At 49.8% G+C, this 22,519-nt stretch overlaps 2 protein-coding genes across 8 annotated transcripts in view; one reads left to right on the top strand and one right to left on the bottom strand.

The window, feature by feature from the left end:
* The first annotated feature begins 1,062 nt into the window (after positions 1–1,062).
* On the top strand, positions 1,063–19,272 carry DENND2D (DENN domain containing 2D). Of its 5 annotated transcripts, none has more exons than XM_007169424.2 (12): positions 1,063–1,308; positions 6,091–6,266; positions 7,147–7,259; positions 8,326–8,395; positions 9,108–9,185; positions 10,265–10,405; positions 11,641–11,789; positions 14,164–14,341; positions 17,162–17,203; positions 17,616–17,700; positions 18,028–18,267; positions 18,748–19,272. In XM_007169424.2, exons 1-12 carry the CDS (start codon positions 1,251–1,253, stop codon positions 18,822–18,824), a joined length of 1,407 nt encoding a protein of 468 aa, XP_007169486.1. In that variant the 5' UTR covers positions 1,063–1,250; the 3' UTR covers positions 18,825–19,272. The 5 variants fall into 5 exon arrangements, with proteins under 5 accessions (XP_007169486.1, XP_007169489.1, XP_007169487.1 ...); XM_007169423.3 differs by lacking the exon at positions 1,063–1,308 and adding an exon at positions 5,351–5,519; XM_007169427.3 differs by lacking the exons at positions 1,063–1,308; positions 18,028–18,267 and adding an exon at positions 5,348–5,519.
* A 1,131-nt stretch (positions 19,273–20,403) lies between these two features.
* Positions 20,404–22,519, bottom strand: part of CEPT1 (choline/ethanolamine phosphotransferase 1) — a 38,439-nt gene continuing 36,323 nt past the window's right edge. Inside the window, exon 9 of one of the 3 annotated variants that reach the window (XM_007169421.3) lies at positions 20,404–22,362. In XM_007169421.3, coding sequence (XP_007169483.1) covers positions 22,243–22,362 — 120 coding nt within the window. In that variant the 3' untranslated portion in view covers positions 20,404–22,242. The remainder of the gene's footprint in view (positions 22,363–22,519) is intronic. The other 2 variants (XM_007169420.2, XM_007169419.3) reach the window with 2 other exon arrangements.

Raw genomic sequence — 22,519 nt, 5'->3', positions numbered from 1 at the left:
ACTCTTGCTCACCCATAGTCTGTGACAGAAGAGTCACCTGGAGGCCATGCATGGGAGAGGAAGGGGGCTGTAGGTCTGGGGGTCGTTTCTATAGATCCTAGACATATTTCTGCCACAGTGTCTTCTTCCTTCTGCCACCCATACCTGAAACAGAGGCTAAAACCTCTGTGAATGGAGAAATTTCAGATGGACTCCGCATTTCTTCTATCCTTTCCACCCTACAGGTCCTGGGAGGCAGAGGGGAGCCAGGGCAGATCCCCCAGGAGCAAGAGGGGCTTATCAAATGCAAATTTTCATTTCTGACAAAGGAAGCTTGAAATTTGGGAGTGTAAGGAAGCCAATGAAGGTGAGAAGGGCAGAGGAAAAGCTGAATGGCTCTATCGGGATTTGGGATTAGAAGAAGGGGAGTGTGGCTAGCTGCAACTGTCATCATCACTATTGTCATCATTATTATCGTCATCCCTTAAATTTGTATCACATAAGAGTTTACAAAGAGCTTTCTATTCCTTGACTTTCACGTCTCTGCAGGGTGGCAGGGCAGGGATTACTCTCATTTTGCTGAACTGCCCAAGAGCAGGCTGGATGCAAGGCAGGGTCAAGGCCCTAAGCTACATCTCCAGTCCCTCCTCAAGAGCCCACAGGGCCCAGGTCCTTTCGCTGGGGGAGTGGAATAGGAAAAAGAGCGACGCAGGGACACGGGCCCCACGGAGAGGAAGGACGAATATAGCAAGAAATCTGGAAATGGCCAGAGGCTAACGCAGTTGCAGGGGGCGAAGTGGAGAGGTTGGAAAGGTGTGCTGATTCTGAAAACTCTTTCTCCTTCTGGGATAAGTCCCCGAGCCACCTGGAAGGTGTACGGATGCCCACCGGGCGGGCACTCCCCGCGCTTGCCGCGGAGGCAGAGGGTGACTTCGTGGCGACCCCGAGCATTTGCGGACGGCGGGGCTCGGAAAGTCAAGCTTCCCGGGGCGCCCCACAGAGGGTGGGAGCCAGGTGGCACCGCCCCTCCCGGACGCGCGTCGAGCGCCCTCTGTCACCCCACGCAGCCCTGCCCGGCGCCCAGGGAAGAGCGGGCCCGCCCAGGTGCGCCGGGGGTTGGGCCGGAGTCCGGAAGGTGTGCCGCCGCGTCCCGGCTCGTCCCCCTCTGCCTCTTCCCCGAGGAAAAGTGAAAGTGTCTGCCAGCCGAGGTCGCGCACTGGGGGGCGGGGCCGGCGCGGACCTGGGAGCGGGCGCCGGGTACTCCAGGGGCCATGGATGGGCTCGGCCGCCGCCTCCGAGCCAGCCTGAGACTGAAGCGCGGCCGTGGGGGTTAGTGCCGGGCCGGGGCGCACCGGGGCGAGGGCGCGGGCACAGCGGGGGGACCGCGGGCCAGGACAGGAGGTGACGGGGACGAGGGGCCAAGGCAGGGCGGTGTGGAGGGTCGCGATCGATCGGGGAGCAGTCTGAGGGGCATTCCGGGAGTGCTGGGCAGGGGTCAGGTGAGCTGGAGAGAAAGGGCGCAGGCAGAGGTGGAAACGGGCTGGTGGGGAAGGAGTCAGAGGAGAAGCCACGCCAGCTGGGGCAAAGGGGAGGTCGCCTGCCAAAGGAAACCATTGTGGGGCCCCGGGGCCACGTGTCCTACCAGCCAGGAAGTTTGTGGGGCAACCGCAGGGTGCCTGTAGCTCCCGGGCCGCGGGCGACACAGCCTCAGCCCCCGGCCGCCCGCCTCTCCGCCCCCGGACTCCACTCGTGGGAGCCCGCGACTTTGCCCCGCACCCAGCCGCTGGCCACAGCACTGCCCTTCCCCTGCGACGTCACCCCCCTTCCCTCCCCCAGGGGCGGCGAGGAGCCCTGGAGAGTGTGGTCTCGAGCAGAGCTGGGTTAGAGCCTGCTCAGCTGCTTCCTTAGAGTGTGCGAACCCGACAAGACAAGCCTCCCTTATCCCTTGGTCCCCCATTACAGAAGGCAGAATGATTCCTCCTGTACAGGGTTGTAGGGATTAAATTAGAAGTCAATATTCGTTTCCTTTCTTCTCAGCAGGGACGCTGGGCTTTGGAAGGAAGGGAATTAGGAATTCATTCATTCTTTTTTTTCATTCATTCAACAAATATTTATTGCTGCTTACCATTAACCAGTTCGATGGCTGAGCAGTCACAACCCTTAGATACTTTGTCCAGAGATCCCACCTTCTGAGAAGAAGGGAACCGATTGGAAAGTAAGCAGGGGTCATACCAAGACAGTCCACCCCTTCTAACATTGGCGGTCAAAAGATTGAGTGAGACCCCCTCTTACTCCAAGCCCGAGAGCTGGGGAGACCTGGGTGGGGGGAAAATCAGTGTTCCTTCTGCCATTACCCCTGTCCCCCACCCCTAGCCCTCGCTGTTCTCCCTGAACACAGGTTTCCAGTATCTATCTGGTCATTCCACCTGTACTGAGGCGGAGAGGTCAGAGACCATGGGTGGGGACAGTTGCCTGGGAGCGTGCAGTGGCAGGAGCAGATGCAGGGTGGGGCTGGTGGCCTCTTTTCTCTGGAGAGCACTGGCTTGGTCTTTCCTGGTCTTCCTCGACCCTCAGAAGCCTGTGTGAATGGAAGGGATCTGCTCCCTGCAGCCCAGAGGAAACATTCTAGTTGTTCCCAAAACAGGGCTGATGACTGTGCCTGATGACAGTGAGGGACTGTAAGATGTGCAGCCAGTATTACATGTCCTGAGGTCTGGCACCTACCGGCCAGGAGAGTGTGCCTTCTTCATCTTCCATACTATCCTCCACCTTTCCCGGGAGTTCCCCCTCCCTCTTTTGCCCTTTTGGCCCCAAGGCAACTGTGTGGTAGGAGGATGTGTGTGTGTGTGTGTGTGTGTGTGTGTATACACATGCATGGGTGTAAATCATCCTGGTGGGAGGGTCGGCAGTGGTGGTGGTCCTGGGTCAAGAGCAGCTGAGCTAGAAGAGGAGGGGCCAGCTTTCCAGATCAGGGTTCCAGAAAGTCCCTTCACCTATATTCCAGCTGGTTCTGGGACTTTTGTCAGAGGGCTGTGGGAGGTGCTTCCTGGTGGAGGAACAAGTGTAACCAGACTCCTGACTTCCCTAGAAAGGGTGGCTCCCTCCTAAACTGAAAATTCAGGATAATAATTCCTTTCTAGGGCACTGGGGATTAAATGAGAAGACCCATATTAAACGTGTGTTTGATGGAGGTTTTCTCTTCTGTTGATAACCCTCTTTGAAAGGGGGAAGTCTTTTTTCTGGATTTCTTGGTCCTGAGACCCAAAGTCCAGTAATTTCTTTTGTTTGCGATTGTGAGTTTTGCTGTTCTCTTGGCTCTTCTGATAAAGCAGGAAGAAATGGGCTGAAAATGCAACCCAAAGGATTTAGGGAAAGAAATCATTTCCTGAGGTTCTGGAATGCCCAGGGAAAAGATTTTGCTTCTCAAGGTCTTTTGCAAACAGGAGGCATCCACATTTGTGGGATGTTTGGTGTGTACTGCATCCAGAAGGCAGGAGCATGAACATGAAAGTCTCAGCATTCCCACCCGCAACAGATTCTGTTGTATTCCCCAAATAGTCCCTGAATTACTCTGTGCCTCAGTTTCCCCATCTGTATCAGGAGATGCTTGTTTCTCAGATTGGTGGCGAGGATTGTGCAGCCAGTCTGTGCAGGTTGCAGATAAGGTGTGGTGACAGATCCGAGTGTTCCAGGTCACTGTTCTCACCATTGCAGTGAATGTAACATTCCTTTTTTTTTTTTTTTGGCTGCATTGGGTCTTTGTTGCTGCACGCAGGCTTTCTCTAGTTGCAGGCAAGCGAGCGGGGGCTACTCTTCATTGCAGAGCGCAGGCTTCTCATTGCGGTGGCTTCTCTTGTTGCAGAGCATGGGCTCTAGGCACACGGGCTTCAGTAGTTGTGGTGCACGGGCTTAGTTGCTCCGTGGCATGTGGGATCTTCCCGGATCAGGGCTCGAACCCGTGTCCCCTGCATTGGCAGGCGGATTCTTAACCACTGCGCCACCAGGGAAGTCCCTACAGGGATTGAAACATTCTTATTTCCTGTGATCCGCGATCTCCCCAGGAGTCATGGCTGAGCCACTGAGTACTGGCTTTTACTAGTCCACAGAAGCCAGGTCTGGAGCTATTAAGAGCAAGCAGCTGTGTCCCCTATTTCAGCACCACACTTTCTTCCAGAGGTCTATTAATTATTTGCAGGCCGTGGCAGACACTGGCACCAAACCCTTTTGCCTCCTGGCTCCTCTAAGGGGCAGCCTCCTGACAAAAGTCCTTCTCTCTTACCACGTGCATTTACACACTCAAGGGTTTATGTGAGAATCCCAGGTGATTTACTGCTATTCTGTCTCTCTTCCCCAGGCTCCAGACACAGCACCACTGGAGCCTCAGGGCCCAGCTGCTCTGCTCTTAGCTTGTGCAGAACTGTTGACCTGGACAAACCAGGAAAAAAGACTGAGCAGGAGTGGGGATGGGGTGGAGATCACCCAGATGCTTTCCACTCCATTGAGTGCCCCTCAGGCTACTGATGCAACCACTCCCCTACTGTAGGCCAGGGAGACTGTCCTAAGTCAGTGCTTCCTACCTGGGAGGAGGGATTCTTTGCTGGAGCCCTGGAACAGGTGCCAGTGAGACAAGTTTGCATTAGGACATATTGCAGGGGATGAAAGATGCACCATTGTAGATCGTGCTGAGATATCAGGAACTCTCCAACCCAGAGATGGACTTTGCTCTTTATTTCACCACCAGGAGAGGAGGCTTTTAGGTTCCTGTTGATATCCAGGAATTCCTCTTGCTAGAACAATTTCTCCACTTAGGTAATGAATGAGGTCAAGTCTATTGATTTTAATCAGGGGAGGCAGGGGCAACCTTCCTGTGAGGAGTTTTTGGTCCCGTGCTCTTGCTTGCAGCCTTGAAGTCCTGGAAGTCCCAGAGTGCAGCAGGGGGCCGTCAGAGGTTATCTGCTGCCGTTGACCCAGTTAGGAAGTGAAAGGTCAGGAATCAGTTATGGAGATATAAGATCCCTGTCCTGAGGCTGGCAAGGTCCGTGCTCACAGTCTTATGTTATCAGGCATTCTTCACTGTCAAGGGGTTGTAAATAAACCCATTGCACAACCCTCAGCCCAGAATTAAAAGCCCTTAGCCCAGAAGCAGCTGGGCTCTGGAGGTGTTTGCCTATGACCTTTTCTCTCACCACACCCTGGGGCTCTTGGGAGGAGCTGAGGTCTGAGCTGCAGTGCCAGGATGCTGCCTCTGTCAGTGCGGGCGTTCTGCTGCCTTTCTGGGTCCTATCACACAGCCTTCTTGCTCAACCACTGGGTGCATAGGATGGAAACTGCTCTCCCCTATTTGGAAGACAGCACGTGGCTTGGCTTCATAGAGTTGTGGCTGGAGACTGAAACGGCAGCCGCTTTCTCAGGCTTTCTGTAGCCAGTCTGTTAGAGGAAAGGGAAGCACTCCATGCCTTCCAGGCCCAAGAAGATGGAAAGACAAGTGGTAGGCGGGATACTCAGGCGCTTCCGCAACTGGCTGCCTCGACATGGAGCAGGTCTGGACTGGATTAGCTACTTCTTTTTTCCAGGGTGGCCCTCTTTGATGGGGCTGTTTCTTCCTTGAAATACTTCTTTTTCTTCTTTCTTTTATATCTCATCCTCCTCCTGGTTCCCCATGTGACCGGGCCAGGAGGTTTCCCCTGTTGGTGTTTAGAGCCGGTCATGCCCTCTGCAGGGGTTGGTGTGGTCACAGCCACGTGGCCCTTGGTCTGTTCCTATTTCTTGAGTCCAAGTCAACTCGGGGCGTACTGTTTCACTTAGGCAGAGTTTCTGCTACCCTGGGGCCTCGGGCCTCCCAGGTGACCTCCCCAGTATATTTCCTTGGCTTCCGAATCAGTGCTTTCTTTCCTCCTCTTGGCCCCACCGGTGGTTCCAAATCTCCCAGGCAGGCACGGAAACTGCCCAGTTGGCTCTGATCCCATGCCGGGACCTGAGGTGCTGGGCAGGCTCCAGGGACCTCGGTGTCGGTATGACGGCCTAGAGGTGCCGAAGATGCTGGAGTCTCACATCCTCCACTCAGGGCCTGGATCAACGAGATACCAGCGGGCCCTGGTGTCTTGGTTTCAGGACCTCCCCAGGATAATCTGGGGGAAGTTGTAAAGGAACCAGAAAGGGCCCAGGAGCACTGTCTACCCAACTTTGCCGGAGGGCAGCACTTCTTTGAATACCTTCTCGTGGTTTCTCTCAAAAAAAAGCCTTCGGTGGATGATTATGAGCCCACAATCACCTACCAGTTCCCCAAGGTAAGGATTGAAGGAAGGGGCAATGGGGGACAGAGGATTCGGGTGTTTGAGAGGCGATAGGCGGGGGGCACCCTCTCCCCACCCCCAGCCCCCCACCCTGCGGGGGCTCGTCTGGAGCTGCCCTGAGCTCCACTGCTCCTGTTTCCTTCAGGCCCAGCCCTGTTTTCTCTTATCACCCGCAGAATCTAGGTCTGGCCTCTGTAACGAACTGACCTAGGCTCCCTAGCTGGGAAACTAGGCTAGTTCTTCTGCCGTTTGGGGGACCTCCTAGTTCTTCCAAATTCTATGCTCAGCCACCCTTCTCTGTAGAGAAGCTTACCTTCTGCCAGAGGTCCTTGCAGGAATCCCCTCCCTGGGGTGGGTGGGAGGGAAAGGGTGGGGCAGGCACATAGCTGGTGGCCACAGCCCAAGCGTCAGGCTCCTTCTTGTCTGGTCCCGCAGTGGGTGAAGGGGTGGGGTTAGGGCATCTTTCTCATTAACCCTGACAGTGAGGCGACTGAGCTGGCCACTTCGCTTCTCAGATGCGGTATCTCTCTGATGTGGTCCTCCCAGGAAGCCGGGAGGTCTCTGGGCCTTTCTGTATTCAGCGTGGTCCTGGCCCCCTTCCTGACTATGTAGATCCTTAGGATACTGAAGTCCAACTCAGGTTCATGTAGACTTGGCCCAGGAGGGGCTGTTTCAGCCTTGGGGTTCTTCCAGCCAGACCCAGAACCCAGTCTCTGTGCAGTGATGGGCACAGAGGCATGCTTTGAGTCCCACACCAGTGGAAAAGCTTACTCTCAGACTGCTTTAGAGCCTCCAAAGTAGCCCGCCAGCCCCCAAGCCCTCTCCACCTGCTCCTACCTCCACATCCACCTGTCTCTTTTCCTATTCCTTGTAGCGAGAGAACTTGCTTCGGGGACAACAGGAGGAGGAGGAGCGGCTTCTCGGAGCCATCCCCTTGTTTTGCTTCCCAGATGGGAACGAGTGGGCCCCACTCACTGAGTATCCCAGGTAATCGCTCGGCCCTGGGACGGGGGAATCTGGGATTGGAGGAGAAGGGCGAACCACGTGGTTCCTGCACCCCCCTCAACTGGATTTCTCACCAGCTTCCTTCCTGATGGGGAGGGGCTGGAGTTGATTCATTTCTAAACATCTTGCCTGGGACACCCTGAGGCAAGAGAGCTCAGGTAACCAGGTTAAGCAGTCCCTTCTAACAGAACTGGGAGGTTCTTTCACTTGTCCTAGGAGCTAGTCACTGTGTTTTGACTGCCTCTGGCAGAAGATGGACTTAGAAGAAGTCCTTTGGCCTCTAAGGAGTCCCTTATATGGCAGAGCCCTTTACACCATGAGTCCTGGAATTTGACTGCCTGAGCTCAAATTTTGGCTTTACCACTTATGAGTTGAATGACCTTGGATAAGAAACACTCCCTCAGAGTCTCAGTTCCTTTATTTTTAAACTGGGAATAGTGATTGAACCTACCTCAAAGGGTTGTTTGGAGAACTAAATGTGATGATACATTTAGAGCTTGACACCAATAAGCACTTTAAATAGATTACTGATGTTATGATTACTCTCAGGATTAATCAGCAGCTCCCCTTTACCCTCCTTACCCCCCTCAGCCCTGCTCTGATGCTGACTGCCTTCCTGCTTTAGAATGTAGTGAGCAGGGACTTCCCTGGTGGTCCAGTGGTAAAGAATCCGCCTCACAATGAAGGGGACACGGGTTTGATCCCTGGTCAGGGAACTAAGATCCCACATGTCGCAGGGCAACTAAGCCCGAGACACAACTACTGAGCTCGCATGCCTCAACTAGAGCCCACGTGCTCTGGAACCTTCGCACCACAACTATAGAGACCACTCACCCTGGAGCCTGCGTGCCACAGCTAGAGAGAGAAAACCCGAACGCCACAACTAGAGAGAAGCCCTCTCACCACAACGAAGAGCCTGCATGCCGCAACAAAGACCCGATGCAGCCAAAAATAAATAAAAATAAATTTAAAAATCATAAATAAATCTTAAGGAAAAAAAAAAACCTAGTGAGCAAGTGAAAACCAGGTCTTGTCTGCTCTTCCTCAGGGAGACCTTCTCGTTCGTTCTGACCAACGTGGATGGCAGCAGGAAGATTGGATACTGCAGGCGCCTCTTGGTTTGTGCAGCTCAGAACTGCCCCCTCCTCTCTGCATCCTGTTCTGCTCCACAGCTGGGTTTGCTCAAGCCTCAGTTGCAAAAGCCAAGGCTCCCTGGCAGAGGTGGTTGTAGAGAGAGCACAGCCCGGTACCTGCTGCCATGTTAGTGCCCTGTGCCACCTCACAAGAATGGGGACACACGTCCCTCCTCACCCACCCAGGGCACCTTTGCTGCCATGCTTTGGTCTCTACTCTCCCCAGCTCGGGGGGAGGCTTCATTCTAACCTGCTCCCCGCCCTCTCTATCCAGGCCTCGTTGACTTGGCCCCTGCCTCCCACAGCCTGGCCTGGGATTTGGACAACGAGGCTCAGTCCCTGGGCTCTCAAGTCACTTTCATAGCGCTCTCCTTCCTAGCTGTTTCCTCGTCTCTACAACACACTTGCTCCTTCTTTGCTCACCCCTGATAGTGTTGGTGCCGATGCAGGCAGTGTTCACCCTTGAGCCAACCAGCCCCCTCAAGGCCATTTTCTTTGGATTTCGGTGACCGTTCTGGCCTCCCTGCTGCCTCTCCCATGAGTGGGACCTCTGCACAGCCAGGTCTTTCTCCCTCCAGCCCACCATTCACCATGGATCCCCCAGCCCCAGCCACCAGCCCTGTGCCCCATCAGCCCCAGTTGCATAGAGGCCCTGGGGAGGCTGCAGCACTGAAGGAGCCTGTCCGTCCCTCCCTAGCCCGCCGGCCGTGGTCCTCGCCTCCCCAGGGTGTACTGCATCATCAGCTGCATTGGCTGCTTCGGCTTGTTCTCCAAGGTAGGGGTGGAACGGGATTCCTCGGAGCCTGTTGGGCCTGTTCAGCCTCCAGGTCCGCCTGGCTGCCTGCCCTGTCCGTGCTCCCTGTGCTCCTCCCCCACAGTCGGGGTCAGGCGAGGCACCCTGGGGAGATTCAGGCAGAGAGGTGATTGGGCTTGACTTGGCTTTAGGGAAAAGTAGGAACTGAAGCTAGAGGGCTGTCTCCCCTGCAGAAAGCCCGCTGCTCCCCGTCTAGTCAGGTAAGAATGCAGCTGGAGAGGGACATGGGTAGAGCTCCAGGTTAGGAATTGGGAGTTCCAGTTCCTCATCTGTCAAATGCATGTAATGATCCCTCACCTTCCTACCTCATGGGTTGGTGTGAGGCTCAGATGACATGATACATGAAGAAGACAGAATACTAAACAGATATAAAGACAACTATACAGTGGGGCTTGGGGGACTCCCTCTGACTCCTTCCAGGGTAGAGGGGGAAGTTGAGGTCTCCAGGACTTCTGCTGGAGCTAATTTGAGTGCTAGCACACCTGAGTTGGGATCAGAGAGGAGTCCTTCAGAATGGATGCAGCATGTCTTAGTGGCCAGAAAAGGACATCAGTGTGCTCTGCCCCAGGCAGGCCCCTTGAAGGATGAAGGTAATATACTCCATCAGCCTTGGCTTGGGTGGATGGTTCATCTGTGCAGGGTTCTGTGGATGAAGGCCATCCCCGGAACTGGGGAGTCTCTGGTGGAAGTTGGAGGGCAGAGTGGCACCCAAGAGGCCCAGCTTCTAGTCTCCCACTCCATCTAGCACAAATGAACATGGTACCATCAGGGATGACGAGTTTACTCTAGAATGACTTCCTGGGGAAGGTAGCTCGTGCTGATGTTAGGAGAAGGAAGGAATACGGATCAGTAGAGAGAAGATGAAAAGAAGGCCAGGAGAAAAGGCAGGTCTTGTGTAGGAGATAAACAGCGGACTGGTTTCTGCCAGGGAGGAAAGAACCAGTTAAGGATTGGCGGGAGCAGCCTCACACATGAGATCTCAGCTACCAGCCTGGGAGCATCCCTTTGAGTCATGTTTCCCGTGGTCCTCTCCCGTATAGATCCTGGATGAAGTGGAAAAGAGGCATCAGATCTCCATGGCAGTCATCTACCCATTCATGCAGGGCCTCCGAGAGGCAGCCTTCCCTGCTCCTGGGAAGACCGTCACCCTCAAGAGCTTCATCCCTGACTCAGGCACTGAGGTGGGTGAGCAAAATGGACAAGACTCTCCCTGACTGGAGGGGGCGTGTTCCTGTGGCACCTCTCGTCACGGTGCTCCCATTCACCAGGTTAACATGCCGAGAAACTGAGCCAGGCAGGCACTGGGGCTTGGCTCGAATTATTGGCGGCAGAACTGAAAGTCAAACCCCAATTTTCTGATCCTCCCAACCTGATGCTCACAAGGACCTAGTTACTGTTTAAGCCACCAAGACTTTTATTTATAATAAATAAACCATGTAAGCTGAGGCTCCTGGTACTAGAATGGCCTTTGCCCCCAGCCGCCAAACTGCCACTTTTCCCCATTACCTCACTTACCTTCCTGTGTCTGTCCTATATCTCTACTTTATGGCCTCCACCTGTCTTTTTCTTATCACACATCCCCACCCCTGAGTCCCCACCCATGCCACCGTGGGGATGCTATTGTTTTAAGACACTAAGCAGACAAAGCAGCAAGTAGAACATTGTTTTAAGAATTCCAGTCCTGACCCCTGGTACTCTGGATAATCTGTGTGTCCTCTGCTTCCCCATATCAGAATAAGGGGAGGGGCTAGGCTTGTTCACTTATTCAAAAAATAAGTGTGGCAGGCTAGCTATGCGCCAAGTTATACTATTTTCTGGCTACAAAGCGGTAAATAAAATGAATGTGGTCCCTGACTTCATGGAGCTAAAAGTCTAAAGACTTAAGTAAGTAAGCACACACATAAATAATTAAAAATTGTATGATTGTGACGAAAAGAAAACAGGATGCTACATGGGAAAATGAAGAGAAACACAGGTTGACACCTTGCATTAGGTGGCCAATGAAGGCCTCTGAGACATAAAGAGGATAAGAATGAAGAAATATTGTAAATCAACTATACTTCAATAAAAAACTAATAAGGTAATTTTTTAAAAAAAGAGTGAAAGGCAACCCAGGGGAGGGAAGAACCTCCGGCAAGAAAGAGCATGACATGCTCAAGGAACGGGAAGGAGTTGATGTGGGGAAGCGAGGTGAGGCGGGTGGTGAGAGAGGCGGGCCTTGTGGGCCACGCAGGGGATTACATCAGTGTCATCCTCAGAGCGTAGGGAAACCATGGGTGGGTTTTTAGCAGTGGGGAGGCACGGTCAGATGTACTCCTTTGGGGAAGATAGGGTGGAGGCTGGTAGAGACCCAGCTTTCTGGGGTTTGTGTGACTTTTCAGTGTGGTGACTCCCCCTCTCTCTGGTTTCCCCACAGTTCATTTCACTGACGCGGCCCCTGGACTCCCACCTAGAGCACGTGGATTTTAGTTCTCTGTTGCGCTGTCTCAGTTTTGAGCAGATTCTTCAGATCTTTGCCTCTGCAGTGCTGGAGAGAAGAATCATCTTCCTGGCAGAAGGTCTCAGGTTGGTCCAGCCACCGAGTGGGGTCACCCGAACTGACTGGCATCCCTGGGTTCCAAGGAATAGACCGGAGGGTTCTCGAAGGAAATCAGGCTGTAGGACCTGGGTGCTCCCCAGCCTCCTGCCACCCTGCCTTGATCTGCACTAAGCCTAGAAAATAGCTGTTGTAATTCCCTGTTTCTGCCTCCAAACTTGATTACTGCCTAAGCCTGAAGGAGGTTTGTGATTTAGCTCTGAGAAGTACATGAAGTATTCCCGTGACAGCCCAGGAGGAGACCAGTTAGGGTGGATGAAGACACGATTCTGCTCTTGAAAGGATGAGGGAGGACAGGGCAGGAAGTCATAGAGTGGTATGGAGGTTAAGCACACTATCCTTAGTGGCAAACACATGTCATTTGTCCATTTATTCACTCATTCAACAAACACTTATTGTGTGTCAACTGTTTACCAGATGCCAAGCATCAGGAAGATACAGACAAATAAGACATGGTCCTAGACCTTAAGGGAATGTAGAATTATCCCCATTTGAAAGCACAGGTATTGAAATCAGCAGGACAACGTTCAAGTTCTTTTCTTCTACCTTTAGCTACATGGAGTTCCTTAGGTTAGGATCTTAACTTCTTGAAGTCATGATCTCCTTATCTGTAAAATGGAGATCTGTAGCTACTTCATAAGGGTGTGGTAAGGATTAAATGAAGTAATGCACATTAGGTAACTAGCACTCTGCCAGGCACACACTGGTAAGTGCTAGTTGTTTTTCTTAATAATAAGTTCACAGTTGAGTATATCCCTGTGTATAGCTGAAGCAGAATAATATCATGTCTTGGTCTCTACGTCTTAGGGGCTTCAAGTCTGAGAAAGACATGGGGAGATGTGTGACCGAATAGAGAAGGGGGAAAAATCGTAAGACAGTAGAAGGTTGACCTATTTATGTCTTGGGATGGAGAAAGCTGCTTATATTGGGCTGACAACCCTGGTTTTATCTTTTAGGGAAGGAGAAGAAAAGGATATTAGGGACCCAAATGTTAGGCCAGAGGGCCAGGTGAATGTCATGGGTTTTAGAGGAAAGGAAGCTTGGGCAGGCAATGGGGGTCTGTGGGTTGAAAATTCTGTAAAAATCAGTGATAACCAAAAAGGCACCAGTTGTAGGCCAATCCTTGTGGGAAGTGGTGTAATCTTTTGCTTTGGAAGTAGCTCTTCCACTCTCGGCCCTGTAGGGAACTGAGAAGTTTCTGTCACAGCTGGAGCTGGGATTCTGGCCTTTTCCCCCTAAGATCAGTGTTTAGGAAGTGAAGGGGACTCTGGCCTGGACATGGGCAAAGGCTGGCAAGACTCATCTCTCAGGCGTTAACCTTCTTCAGAGAGACTCCACCACTCCCCACTTCCTTCCTACACTGAGTGTTTCAGATCTCTGCAGCTCAGGCAGGAAGGGGACTTCCAGTCAGCCTAAGCCTTGGCGAGACTCTCAGAGACTCCATCTTTCTAACTCAGGAAGTGCTAGCTCCATACCAAGAGCTGAAACAAGGTTTCTGCCTCTGTGTTTTGATTGGCTTTGGCTTTGGGGTAATTTGGAGAAATGAAGAGCCATGAAAGTTAGTGAATAGAGAAGACAGAAAGGGGGGTTGTGTGTGTGTGTTGGAGGGGCAAAGGGGGGCGGACTGGGGGGAGCTGGGCCCGAGTTGTGACTTAGGCAACAATTACACAGGGAATGCTTCGTTGGGAAGGGTGGAGGAGCCACTTCTGTGGGACTTTCCGGGTAGGAATTGCTGGTCAGAGGTTCCTGGAATCCAGGAATTTCCCAAGCAAACTCAGGCACCAACCTGGTAACTTGAAATAACCACGAGTGGTCAGAGGGAGCTGTGAGAGTTAAAGACTCAGGATGAGACATAAGGAGGAAATAGGCTTGACCTCTCTGCTGCACCCCAATGTTTACACGTTTGTCTCCTTAACTACACTGAGTTCCTTAAAAGCAGAGCCAGTCTTACGCTTCCTGGTATCTACATCCTTAGCACAGTGGTAAGCGCAGAGAAGGGACTCGAACAATGAAGCCATTTCTTCTTCCCTCCCCTCTTTAGAGTCACTCCCCCGGCCCACCCCCCACCCCCGACCCCGGAAGTGAGTTGAGAAGACTAACAGGGAAAAGAAGGATCAAAGAGAGGCCCCATCCTTGATGAGAGGAGTCTCAGCCTCTCCCAGTTTCTGTACCTTTCCTCCCAGCTACAAGTAGGCACAAGCTCTGTGACCGGCATGGCTCCCAGACTTGCTTTTACAGGCAGCCTGAGCAGCTGCTGTCAGTGGTGGGCTGTAGGGGTGGGTCCATGGGGGTGGAGGCGCAGGGAGGCCCCTCTGACTCTCACTCTCTGTGCCCTGTCCCCAGCACACTGTCTCAGTGCATCCATGCTGCTGCGGCGCTGCTCTACCCCTTCAGCTGGGCCCACACCTACATCCCTGTTGTCCCCGAGAGCCTTCTGGCCACTGTCTGCTGCCCCACTCCCTTCATGGTTGGAGTCCAAATGCGCTTTCGGCAGGAGGTTATGGAGAGCCCCATGGAAGAGGTATGACGCCGCGAGAAGAGGGCATGGTTTGGAGCCAGGCAGACCTGGATCCGGATCCCAGCTCTGCTACTAACAGCTGGGTGATTTTGCCGCAAGTTGTTTCACCTCTTTAAGCCTGAGCTTCCTCATCTGTAATATCGGAATGACAATGTTCAGTTCCTAGGGATCCTAGGGGGAAAAGAATCTGCATAAAGCACCTAGCCTGGTGCCTGACATATAGCTGATACTCAATAAGTGTCTGCTCCCTCCTCCTGAATGATTTCCCTGGGCTTAAGGGGCAGCACGTGGCTTATTCAGGGCTCACCCGACTGTCCTAGGCTAGCTAGTCCTAGTGAGCAGGGCCCACCCAGGTGTCCCATTTTTCTTCTGAATGGACGAGCACAGCTGGTCTATACAACAGCTGGTCTATACAACACACACCCCACTGGGGGCTGTTCACAGTGCTTGGAAGTGAACTGACATAGCCTTCCTGCAAACAATGAGTCTTGAAAATGAAGATTTTTTTTTTTTTTTTTGGAGCAAGGGTCATCTTTCTGACTAGCTCAGAGCTCAGTTGGCTAATGAGGATATAGGTCCAAATCCCCTTTGATCTCTGTCAGCTTCTTATTTCTTGGCAGTGCCTCCAGATACACCAGAAAGCTCAGTGGTGAAAATAGGCATTAATAACATAAATCTATCTCCAGTGTTGGAAGAACAACTCAAAACATGTGCTTTGCTTGAGTTGTCAATAGGAACTTTCAAGAGATAGCACGTGATTATAATTTCAAGCCAGAAGAGCTGCTTAGGTTTGTCTGCACGGGCTAACCACTGACTCCCTCTGTGTAGACAAAGGGCCTACCAAGGGGAGAGGCAGGGCCTAGAAGTAAGCTATTGAAGGCTTGCAACCCACCCTAGTGGGAGGACTTCCTCCATTTACATAAGAAGTATCTGAGGTCCAGAGAACTCAACTGAGTTATCTGAAGCCACACAGGCAAGGATGGAATCTAGCACAGATAGAACCAAAGCCTGTCTTCCACAGAGTGCTGCTGGGAGGTAAAGAAGCAGGCTCTGTTTCCCTTCCTTGCTTTGCTGGCCGGCTCAACCCTCCTCAGGACTGCTGAGTACACATGCCCTTTGAGCCAGTATTTGCCTTGTGACTAACTGGGACAGAGTATCAGCCCCATGTTTGGCGATGACTTAAAATGCCCCATACCCAGAAGTTATGAAACTTCCTGATGCTACAGCTCTGTCTCCTCGGAAGCTGTGGCTCTTCCTCCACTGGCCCGGCGGGAAGACACCCGAAGGCTACTCAGACTCCAGCTCCTGCTCTCTAAGAGCCTTGGCCTATTTTATTCCTCTGCAGCTGCTCCGTGAAATGGGCAGGGGGTGAGGAAGGGAGAGGGCTAGGGGCCAGGGAAGGGGAGGGGGATTCCCTGACTCCCCACGTCCGCTCTCTGGAAGGGATCGCTTGACAGACAGTCTTTCCAAGTACTGGAGAGACTTCTGGGAACTTCACAAAATATTTCTTCACACACTCTTACCTCCCAGCCCCTGAAGTAAACAGCCTGCCCTGAGTGAAGGCATCTGAGCCTATGTATACGAGTGGTTTCAGGCCTGAACTAGTTCAACTTTTCTCCCTTGACGATGGATAATTACAGTGCTTGCTCTGTCTCTTGGCACACTTCCCAGTTCCTCTCTTTCTTTTTATTTGGGAGAAGGGAGCATGCAGGGATCACTCACCCACCTGTCGAGACCAAGGGTCACAAACTGAAAAGAGGCACCCAGCAGGCTTTGGGGGATTATGACAAACTGTTGAGCACAGGCCTTGACTAAAGGGGGCAGCTGTAACTCAGTTCCATCTGTATGTGGATCAGTGTTAGAGCTCCTGAGTTTTCAGGAGAAGCCCCAAATCCAAATTTTATGTGAAATTTTCCAATTTAAATATTGGAAACTAATTCAATTATTTAAAAATTCTCTGAGGCAAAAAGAAACAGATCTGTAGGTTGGACTCCAACCAGCAGGATGCCTATTTGTCATCTCTAGTCTGGACTGAAGGCCTCTCAGGCAGTGATGGAGCTGATGCTAGAGCTCAGGTCTCCCAAGTTCCAGCCCTGTGCTTGTCCTACCTGCAGCCTATAGACACAGGTTACTGCCTTTCCTTCCCTCTTCCTGTTGACCCTGGGCTCATTTCCTCCTCTTGCTGTTTCCTGCTGGAAGGCCCAAAGCTCTGTGGGAGTTTTAAAAATGGAACTCCAGGTAATTGTACATAAAGTTGTTGTAAGCATTAAAAAAATCAAAAGATGTCCATCCCTGTCCTAAAGATGACCAGAGGGAAGGGAGTTGAAGGAGAGTTGTAGGGAGAAAGATGCGGTCCCAAGGACAGCACAACCTAGGCTTGGAAACTGTTGTTTGTTAGCAGTATCACCTCAGGCAGCTTAGCTTCTTCGGGTCTGTTTCCTCATCTGCAAAACAGGCACAGCACCTGCCGCTACAGGAGCATTGGGAAGATTAAATGAGATAAAATGTGCAAAGCACCATGTGTGCCGTGTACTAAATGTTGCCTGTATAGAAGCCATTACCATGATCAATGTCTTATTAAGGGAGTGACTGGCTATGATTTACCCATATTGTATATCCCATCTTCCTTAGCTCTCTCCTGTTTCCTGCTTCCTACACCCTCACACCCTTTCCCCAGGAAAGAGGGGGTGGTGAGAAAGGAGAGTATCAGACAGGAAATGAGAATTGAAGGTGCTGATTTTATTGCTACTTGGGCTGAAAGTTACAACCACAGGCAGAAATGGAGAAAGGGGAAGAGATCAAGGTGTTCTGTGCTTTTTTCAGGTCCTGTTGGTGAATCTTTGTGAAGGAACCTTCTTAATGTCAGTAAGTGTCTGGGTTCAGATCCCCTGCAGACCCACCACCAATTCAATTGCTCTAGTCTCATTGATGTTCCACTTACTTTAACAAACTTTAAGTACTTTTGTTGAGTGAGAACCCATGCTAACAAGATCTCTCCTCTCTCAAGGAGCCCATGACAAAGACAGATGACTTCACAAGGCAGTCGGTGTTAGTGCCTTTAGGGCAAGGATATAAACCAAGTACCAGAGGGACAGAGAAACTTGCTAGTGTTTAGTAGAGTCAAAGCTTCTGTTGCTTCTCTTCTATGTGGCCAATTATCTGGGGGCGGGTAGAGTGGGGTGTAGAATTCATCCCCACCTCACACTCTCTGCCAACACTTCACTCCACACCTCCTCCCTGACTGCTTAACCTCTGAGCTGCCTCTGTCGTCTCCTAGGTTGGCGATGAAAAAGACATCCTACCACCCAAGCTTCAGGAGGACATCTTAGAATCTCTTGGTCAGGGGATCAAGGGGTCACAGAGTAAGTCCTAGGTTCCTCTTATTTTGGCTTTCTCCTAAGAGCTTGAGGGCATGATTCCCAATAATTCCCTTCCAGAACTAAAACAAATTCACTCAGCAGTCCTGGGCTAGTCCCAGAGGCCTTGATTCTAGGGCGAGTATGAGATTTTATTCTTCCTAAGCAATGGTGAACCCATATCTAGTCTCCCATTTTAATCAGTCAATCAGTAGTCATGAACCCTACCTCACCCCTTCTCTAAGAGCTTTCAGCTTGCAATGAAAGCCACTGGAGGTAAGAGTGGGTAGTTTCATCCTTCCACTATCCTGAGATGGTCTCTGTTCCCTGCAGCTTCTGAACAAATCAATGAGCATGTTTCAGGCCCTTTTGTGCAGTTCTTTGTCAAGACTGTGGGCCACTATGCTTCCTACATCAAGCGGGAAGCAAATGGGCAAAGCCACTTCCAAGAACGGGCCTTCTATAAGGCTCTGACCTCCAAGGCCAACCGCCGATTTGTGAAGAAGTTTGTGAAGACACAGCTCTTTTCCCTTTTCATCCAGGAAGCTGAGAAGAGCAAGAACCCTCCTGCAGGTATACAGTGACAGGCCCCTATCAATCCAAGCCCAGAGGGTCACTGCCTCCAAGTCAGGTGTGGCCCTACGATGAAGAGAGGAGGGGAGGAAAGAGCATTGCTCTCTAGAGGCCCACAAAAATAGCTGTAATCTTACCGAGTGGGGCTGGAAGGAAAGAACCTGAAGCCTAAGAAAATGCCTCCTGAGCTGATACTTTGCAGAAGTTGCTCTGTTCATCAGCCAGCAGGAGGCCGTATGCTCTTTGTTTTAGTCTGGAGCTAATTCCTACTAATTATTATTTGTTTTAGGCCCCCTCTGGGGCCAAATCAAATACCTGTACCTCCAAAGGCCTGTGAGGGCTTAGGCATCCTGGCAGGAATGTGGGTGTAGTCAGGGAGCGTGGGCAGCAGAGAGGATATTCCTGACCCTCATTCCGGAGTTCATCTTAAGTCTGCCTGGCCAGATTAGATGTCTCTAACACATGTATCTGAACCCACAGGCTATTTCCAACAGAAAATACTTGAATACGAGGAACGGAAGAAACAGAAGAAACCAAAGGAAAAGACTTTGAAATAAGAGCTGTGGTGAACAGAAGTGACTAGACCTATAGGCCAGTTGTGGACTTTGGCCCCTGCCAGCATGGTAGGATGTGAAGCTTTCAGCCCCCAGAATCCACAGCCTTCTTCCGAGTCCTGGTAACCAGGTCTTGCTTCAAGTTGGTGTCTTGAGTTTGGGATCCCTGGAATCAGCTTTCTCAAGACTTTGGAAGGCTCTGACCTCTGTGCTCACAGAGCTGGGCACAAAGCTGCCTTTCCTGCAGAGGTGACACCGGGCAGCAAACAGTGGTAGAGGTGTTGTAGAGTCTTAGAAGTTGCTGTAACTGCCCTCTCCCAGGAACCTCTCTTACAAAATCCTCAACAGAGAAAGCAGTTGTGGCCCAAAGGCTCAGTTTCTCCACATAAAAGAAGAGGTCTGTGGACATGTGAGGATAAGAATAAAGACGAAAATCTTCTTGTTCTTTAAATGCGTATCTCTGGCTTCCACTATGGAGAGAGAACCAGGAAAACAAGGCAATAGAAGTGAGAATAAACTGTGCTAGAAGTAGAGGACCTGGCAATAGTGCCCAGAACTCTGGGACTGTGTTTGGCGTGGTAGAATTACAGGGGTCAGCAGAGCCTTCTAATAGGAAGGGTGAGGGATACTGGTAAAAGCAGCCAACAGCACTGGGGACAAGGCAGCAGTTCTTGGTTCTAGTTCGGTGTGCTTTCCAGAATCCTGGGAGGAAAGGCTGCTAGCCAGAGTGAAGCATTTGCAGTTGAGTAACTTGAGGGTAGGAATTTCAGTTGACAGAAGCCAGTGAAGAACACTACATTGTTTCTATCAATAGGTCTGCCTGCCCATCACTTCCAGTTTGGAACTTTCCATTTTAGACATCCTACTTCCAACTTCAGTATTTTGAGAAGCCCAGTTCAACTCTTTAGCTAAAGGTAGAGGGATCCCCGCATTGACGTTTTTTCTCTTTGAGAAAAGAGAATCAAAATCTTAGAAGTCCAAACGAGTTTAGTAGTCACCTGGCCCATCTTCCCTCTGTATCTCTACGGACGGTTTCTGTTTAAACACTGTAAGGGATGGGAAACTTTTAGAAGCATCTTGTTTTTCAAAAATTCCATCTTTTTAACGTGTGTATGTGTGGCTCTCAGAGGCCCCTGCATTCTGTTCAAAGAACACAAATGTTGTTGGAGGGTGGGATGGGGACTAAGGTTACCAAATTGAAGTTAAAGCCAATATAATTTTATTTTAGGGTCACAGAGACCTACTGCAGGTGGCACATGTTCTACCGTCCACATGCCACCCCTAACTATGCTGCTACTCTTCACAGCTTCCAGGAGTTATTGTACCTTTTTAGGTAGTTTATGGCAGTGGTTCCTAAGCCTAGTTGTAACTCAAAAGGTTTAACAAGGACTGGAATCCTGGGGAGCTTATGAAAATATGAGGCCCCATCTCAAACCTACCAAATATCTCTAGAGATAGGACCTGGGAACCTGTATTTTTAAAAATTCTTCAGATGATTTTGATACCTGGTTAGGTATCAAAATCATATATAATATGATCACAAGAAGAATTAGGACCAGCTGAGGTTTACTACAAACGTACACTTGATATGATGCGGATGGTTATCGAGAGCTGAAGGAAACACACACCAAATACCTGAACGTCTTCCAGACTTCCTTTACGCTGAAAAAGATTCTAGAATCTCAGTTTGTAGCTTCAGCCCACTAAAACCTAGTGTGGTGTAGGAGAGAACAATGGATTAGGATTCAGAAGATCTGGATTCTAGTCCCCATTTGGAAGAGGAGTAACTGTTGTGACACAGGTATGCCATTTAGCTTCTCCAGACCTCAATTTCCACTGTAGGTAATTAACATTTGCTCTGTCTATCTAATATAATAAGACAATGACGTAACTTTAGTTAATTACCCCTCCTTCTTTTTCCTTTGTCCTAGCTTGCAACATTTGATCCGCCCTAGCATTTTCCTGTATGTATTTCTCTACCCCAGATGCTGGAGAAGTTGCTAGCAAGCAAAGGCAGTGAGAAACTTCCCCTTCCTGCTACATTCTAGCAAAGAAATGAAAGGTTTCACAGTCATTGCTAATCAAGATTACATGGAATTGATGAAATCATTAAAAGTGTAAGGAAGAGTTCTGGTTGCCAGGCAAGGCAGCACAGCTATTGTGTATCCATGATTATGGAAACAGGGTATAAATAAAAATCAATAATAAGATACCTCATTTTAGTCAATAGCTTAAACCTTTCCCCTTGTCTCCCTCTTCATTCAAGCAACTGAACTATATACAATGGAAACAGATCTGGTTTATAGTTACTGAGGACACCTGGTTTTCATTTCAAACTGTTGTACAGATACTGAGTAGCCAGAAAAGGAAAGTGCAAATTTTCAATAATTGCCTAGAGAGGCCCAAGCCTCTCTAATTAAAAATCTGGGGGAAGGGTTTGAGATTCCTAGACCAGGTGACTATTAAACCCCTTTGGACTTTTAAGATTATGATTCTGTTTTCTCAAAGGGAAAAAAAGATTTATAATCTCACGGGTGACAACCACAACCAAAAAAATCTACCAAGAGGGAAAATGAACATAGCACTCCTCTGTTTTAAGTTAAACAGTTTTATACAAAATAGAAAGGTCACAGGACACATAATGATGATGTAGCTGACTGAATTTCCTCATTTATTAAAGAATAGAAATAAATTTTGCTTAAAAATTTTAAAAACGACATTAAAACTTAGTTTATCTTTCCACTGAATAAAACTGAGAAGAAGACTGGCTTTGAGATCATATATTTATTTAAAAAAATAAAATGGATCGACAAAGTTACCACATTATTATGCATGCTAACAGGATTTCCCAAGCCCATGAGATACCATTTCTTGAGCAATAAAAAAAATGACTTCCTCAATAATGTAAAGATAGGAAACCTTTCAATCCAAATTCAAGATCTTTATCACTAGGTTCCACCTCACAAGATATATCTGTGCCACAAGCTGAGCTCCTCAGTAAAGAAAGCTTGAGAAGATACTAAACAAGGACGTCACTAAAAGATGATGATTTGTTAAAATTATAAAGCAACCATCTTTTGGCCTGCAAATAGTCTACATTAGAAATCTCCACCACTGGGGATCTGCTCCCCATGACAATTTTACTATGAATCCAGGATAATTACAAACACATGGCATTTTTTTCTTGCATGCTTTCTTGGGCCAACCCTGTTTGACAACGTGTACAATTTACGGGATGGAACTTGAAATTCCCATTCTCACACAGGGATAGTTAAGGAGTGTTACCAATAACAAAGAATAAAAGTTATATATAACATTGGTTATTATAAATTATATTTGTTCTTAATCACCCCATTCTCCTTAATATGTTCAGATTCTTTTGGGCAGAAAACATGAGTTTCCTATAACATCAATTACATCATTAATGATGATTAGAATGAGCTGTAGAGACCTTGATTCTGAAGACATGTATGTGCAGGTGAGACGCAATCTGATTGCAAACACTGACACAGTAGCGAATCAAATCAAAGAAAGAGAAGACCTAAAAAAAAAAAAGAGAGAGGTACTATTAGATTCTCAGGAATCTGCTTAGGCCATCCCTAAGATTCCTGAAAGCCAAGAGGAGAGGCTTCTTTCTTCTCTTCTTTTGAAATTCACCTTCAATTCCATAAAATTTAATAACTCAATTTCCTCAAAGA

Source organism: Balaenoptera acutorostrata, chromosome 1 (genome assembly GCF_949987535.1).
Source record: "Balaenoptera acutorostrata chromosome 1, mBalAcu1.1, whole genome shotgun sequence".
Taxonomy (NCBI): domain Eukaryota; kingdom Metazoa; phylum Chordata; class Mammalia; order Artiodactyla; family Balaenopteridae; genus Balaenoptera; species Balaenoptera acutorostrata.
Note: the sequence above shows the minus strand (reverse complement) of the source record. Positions and strands in the feature narration are given on the sequence as shown.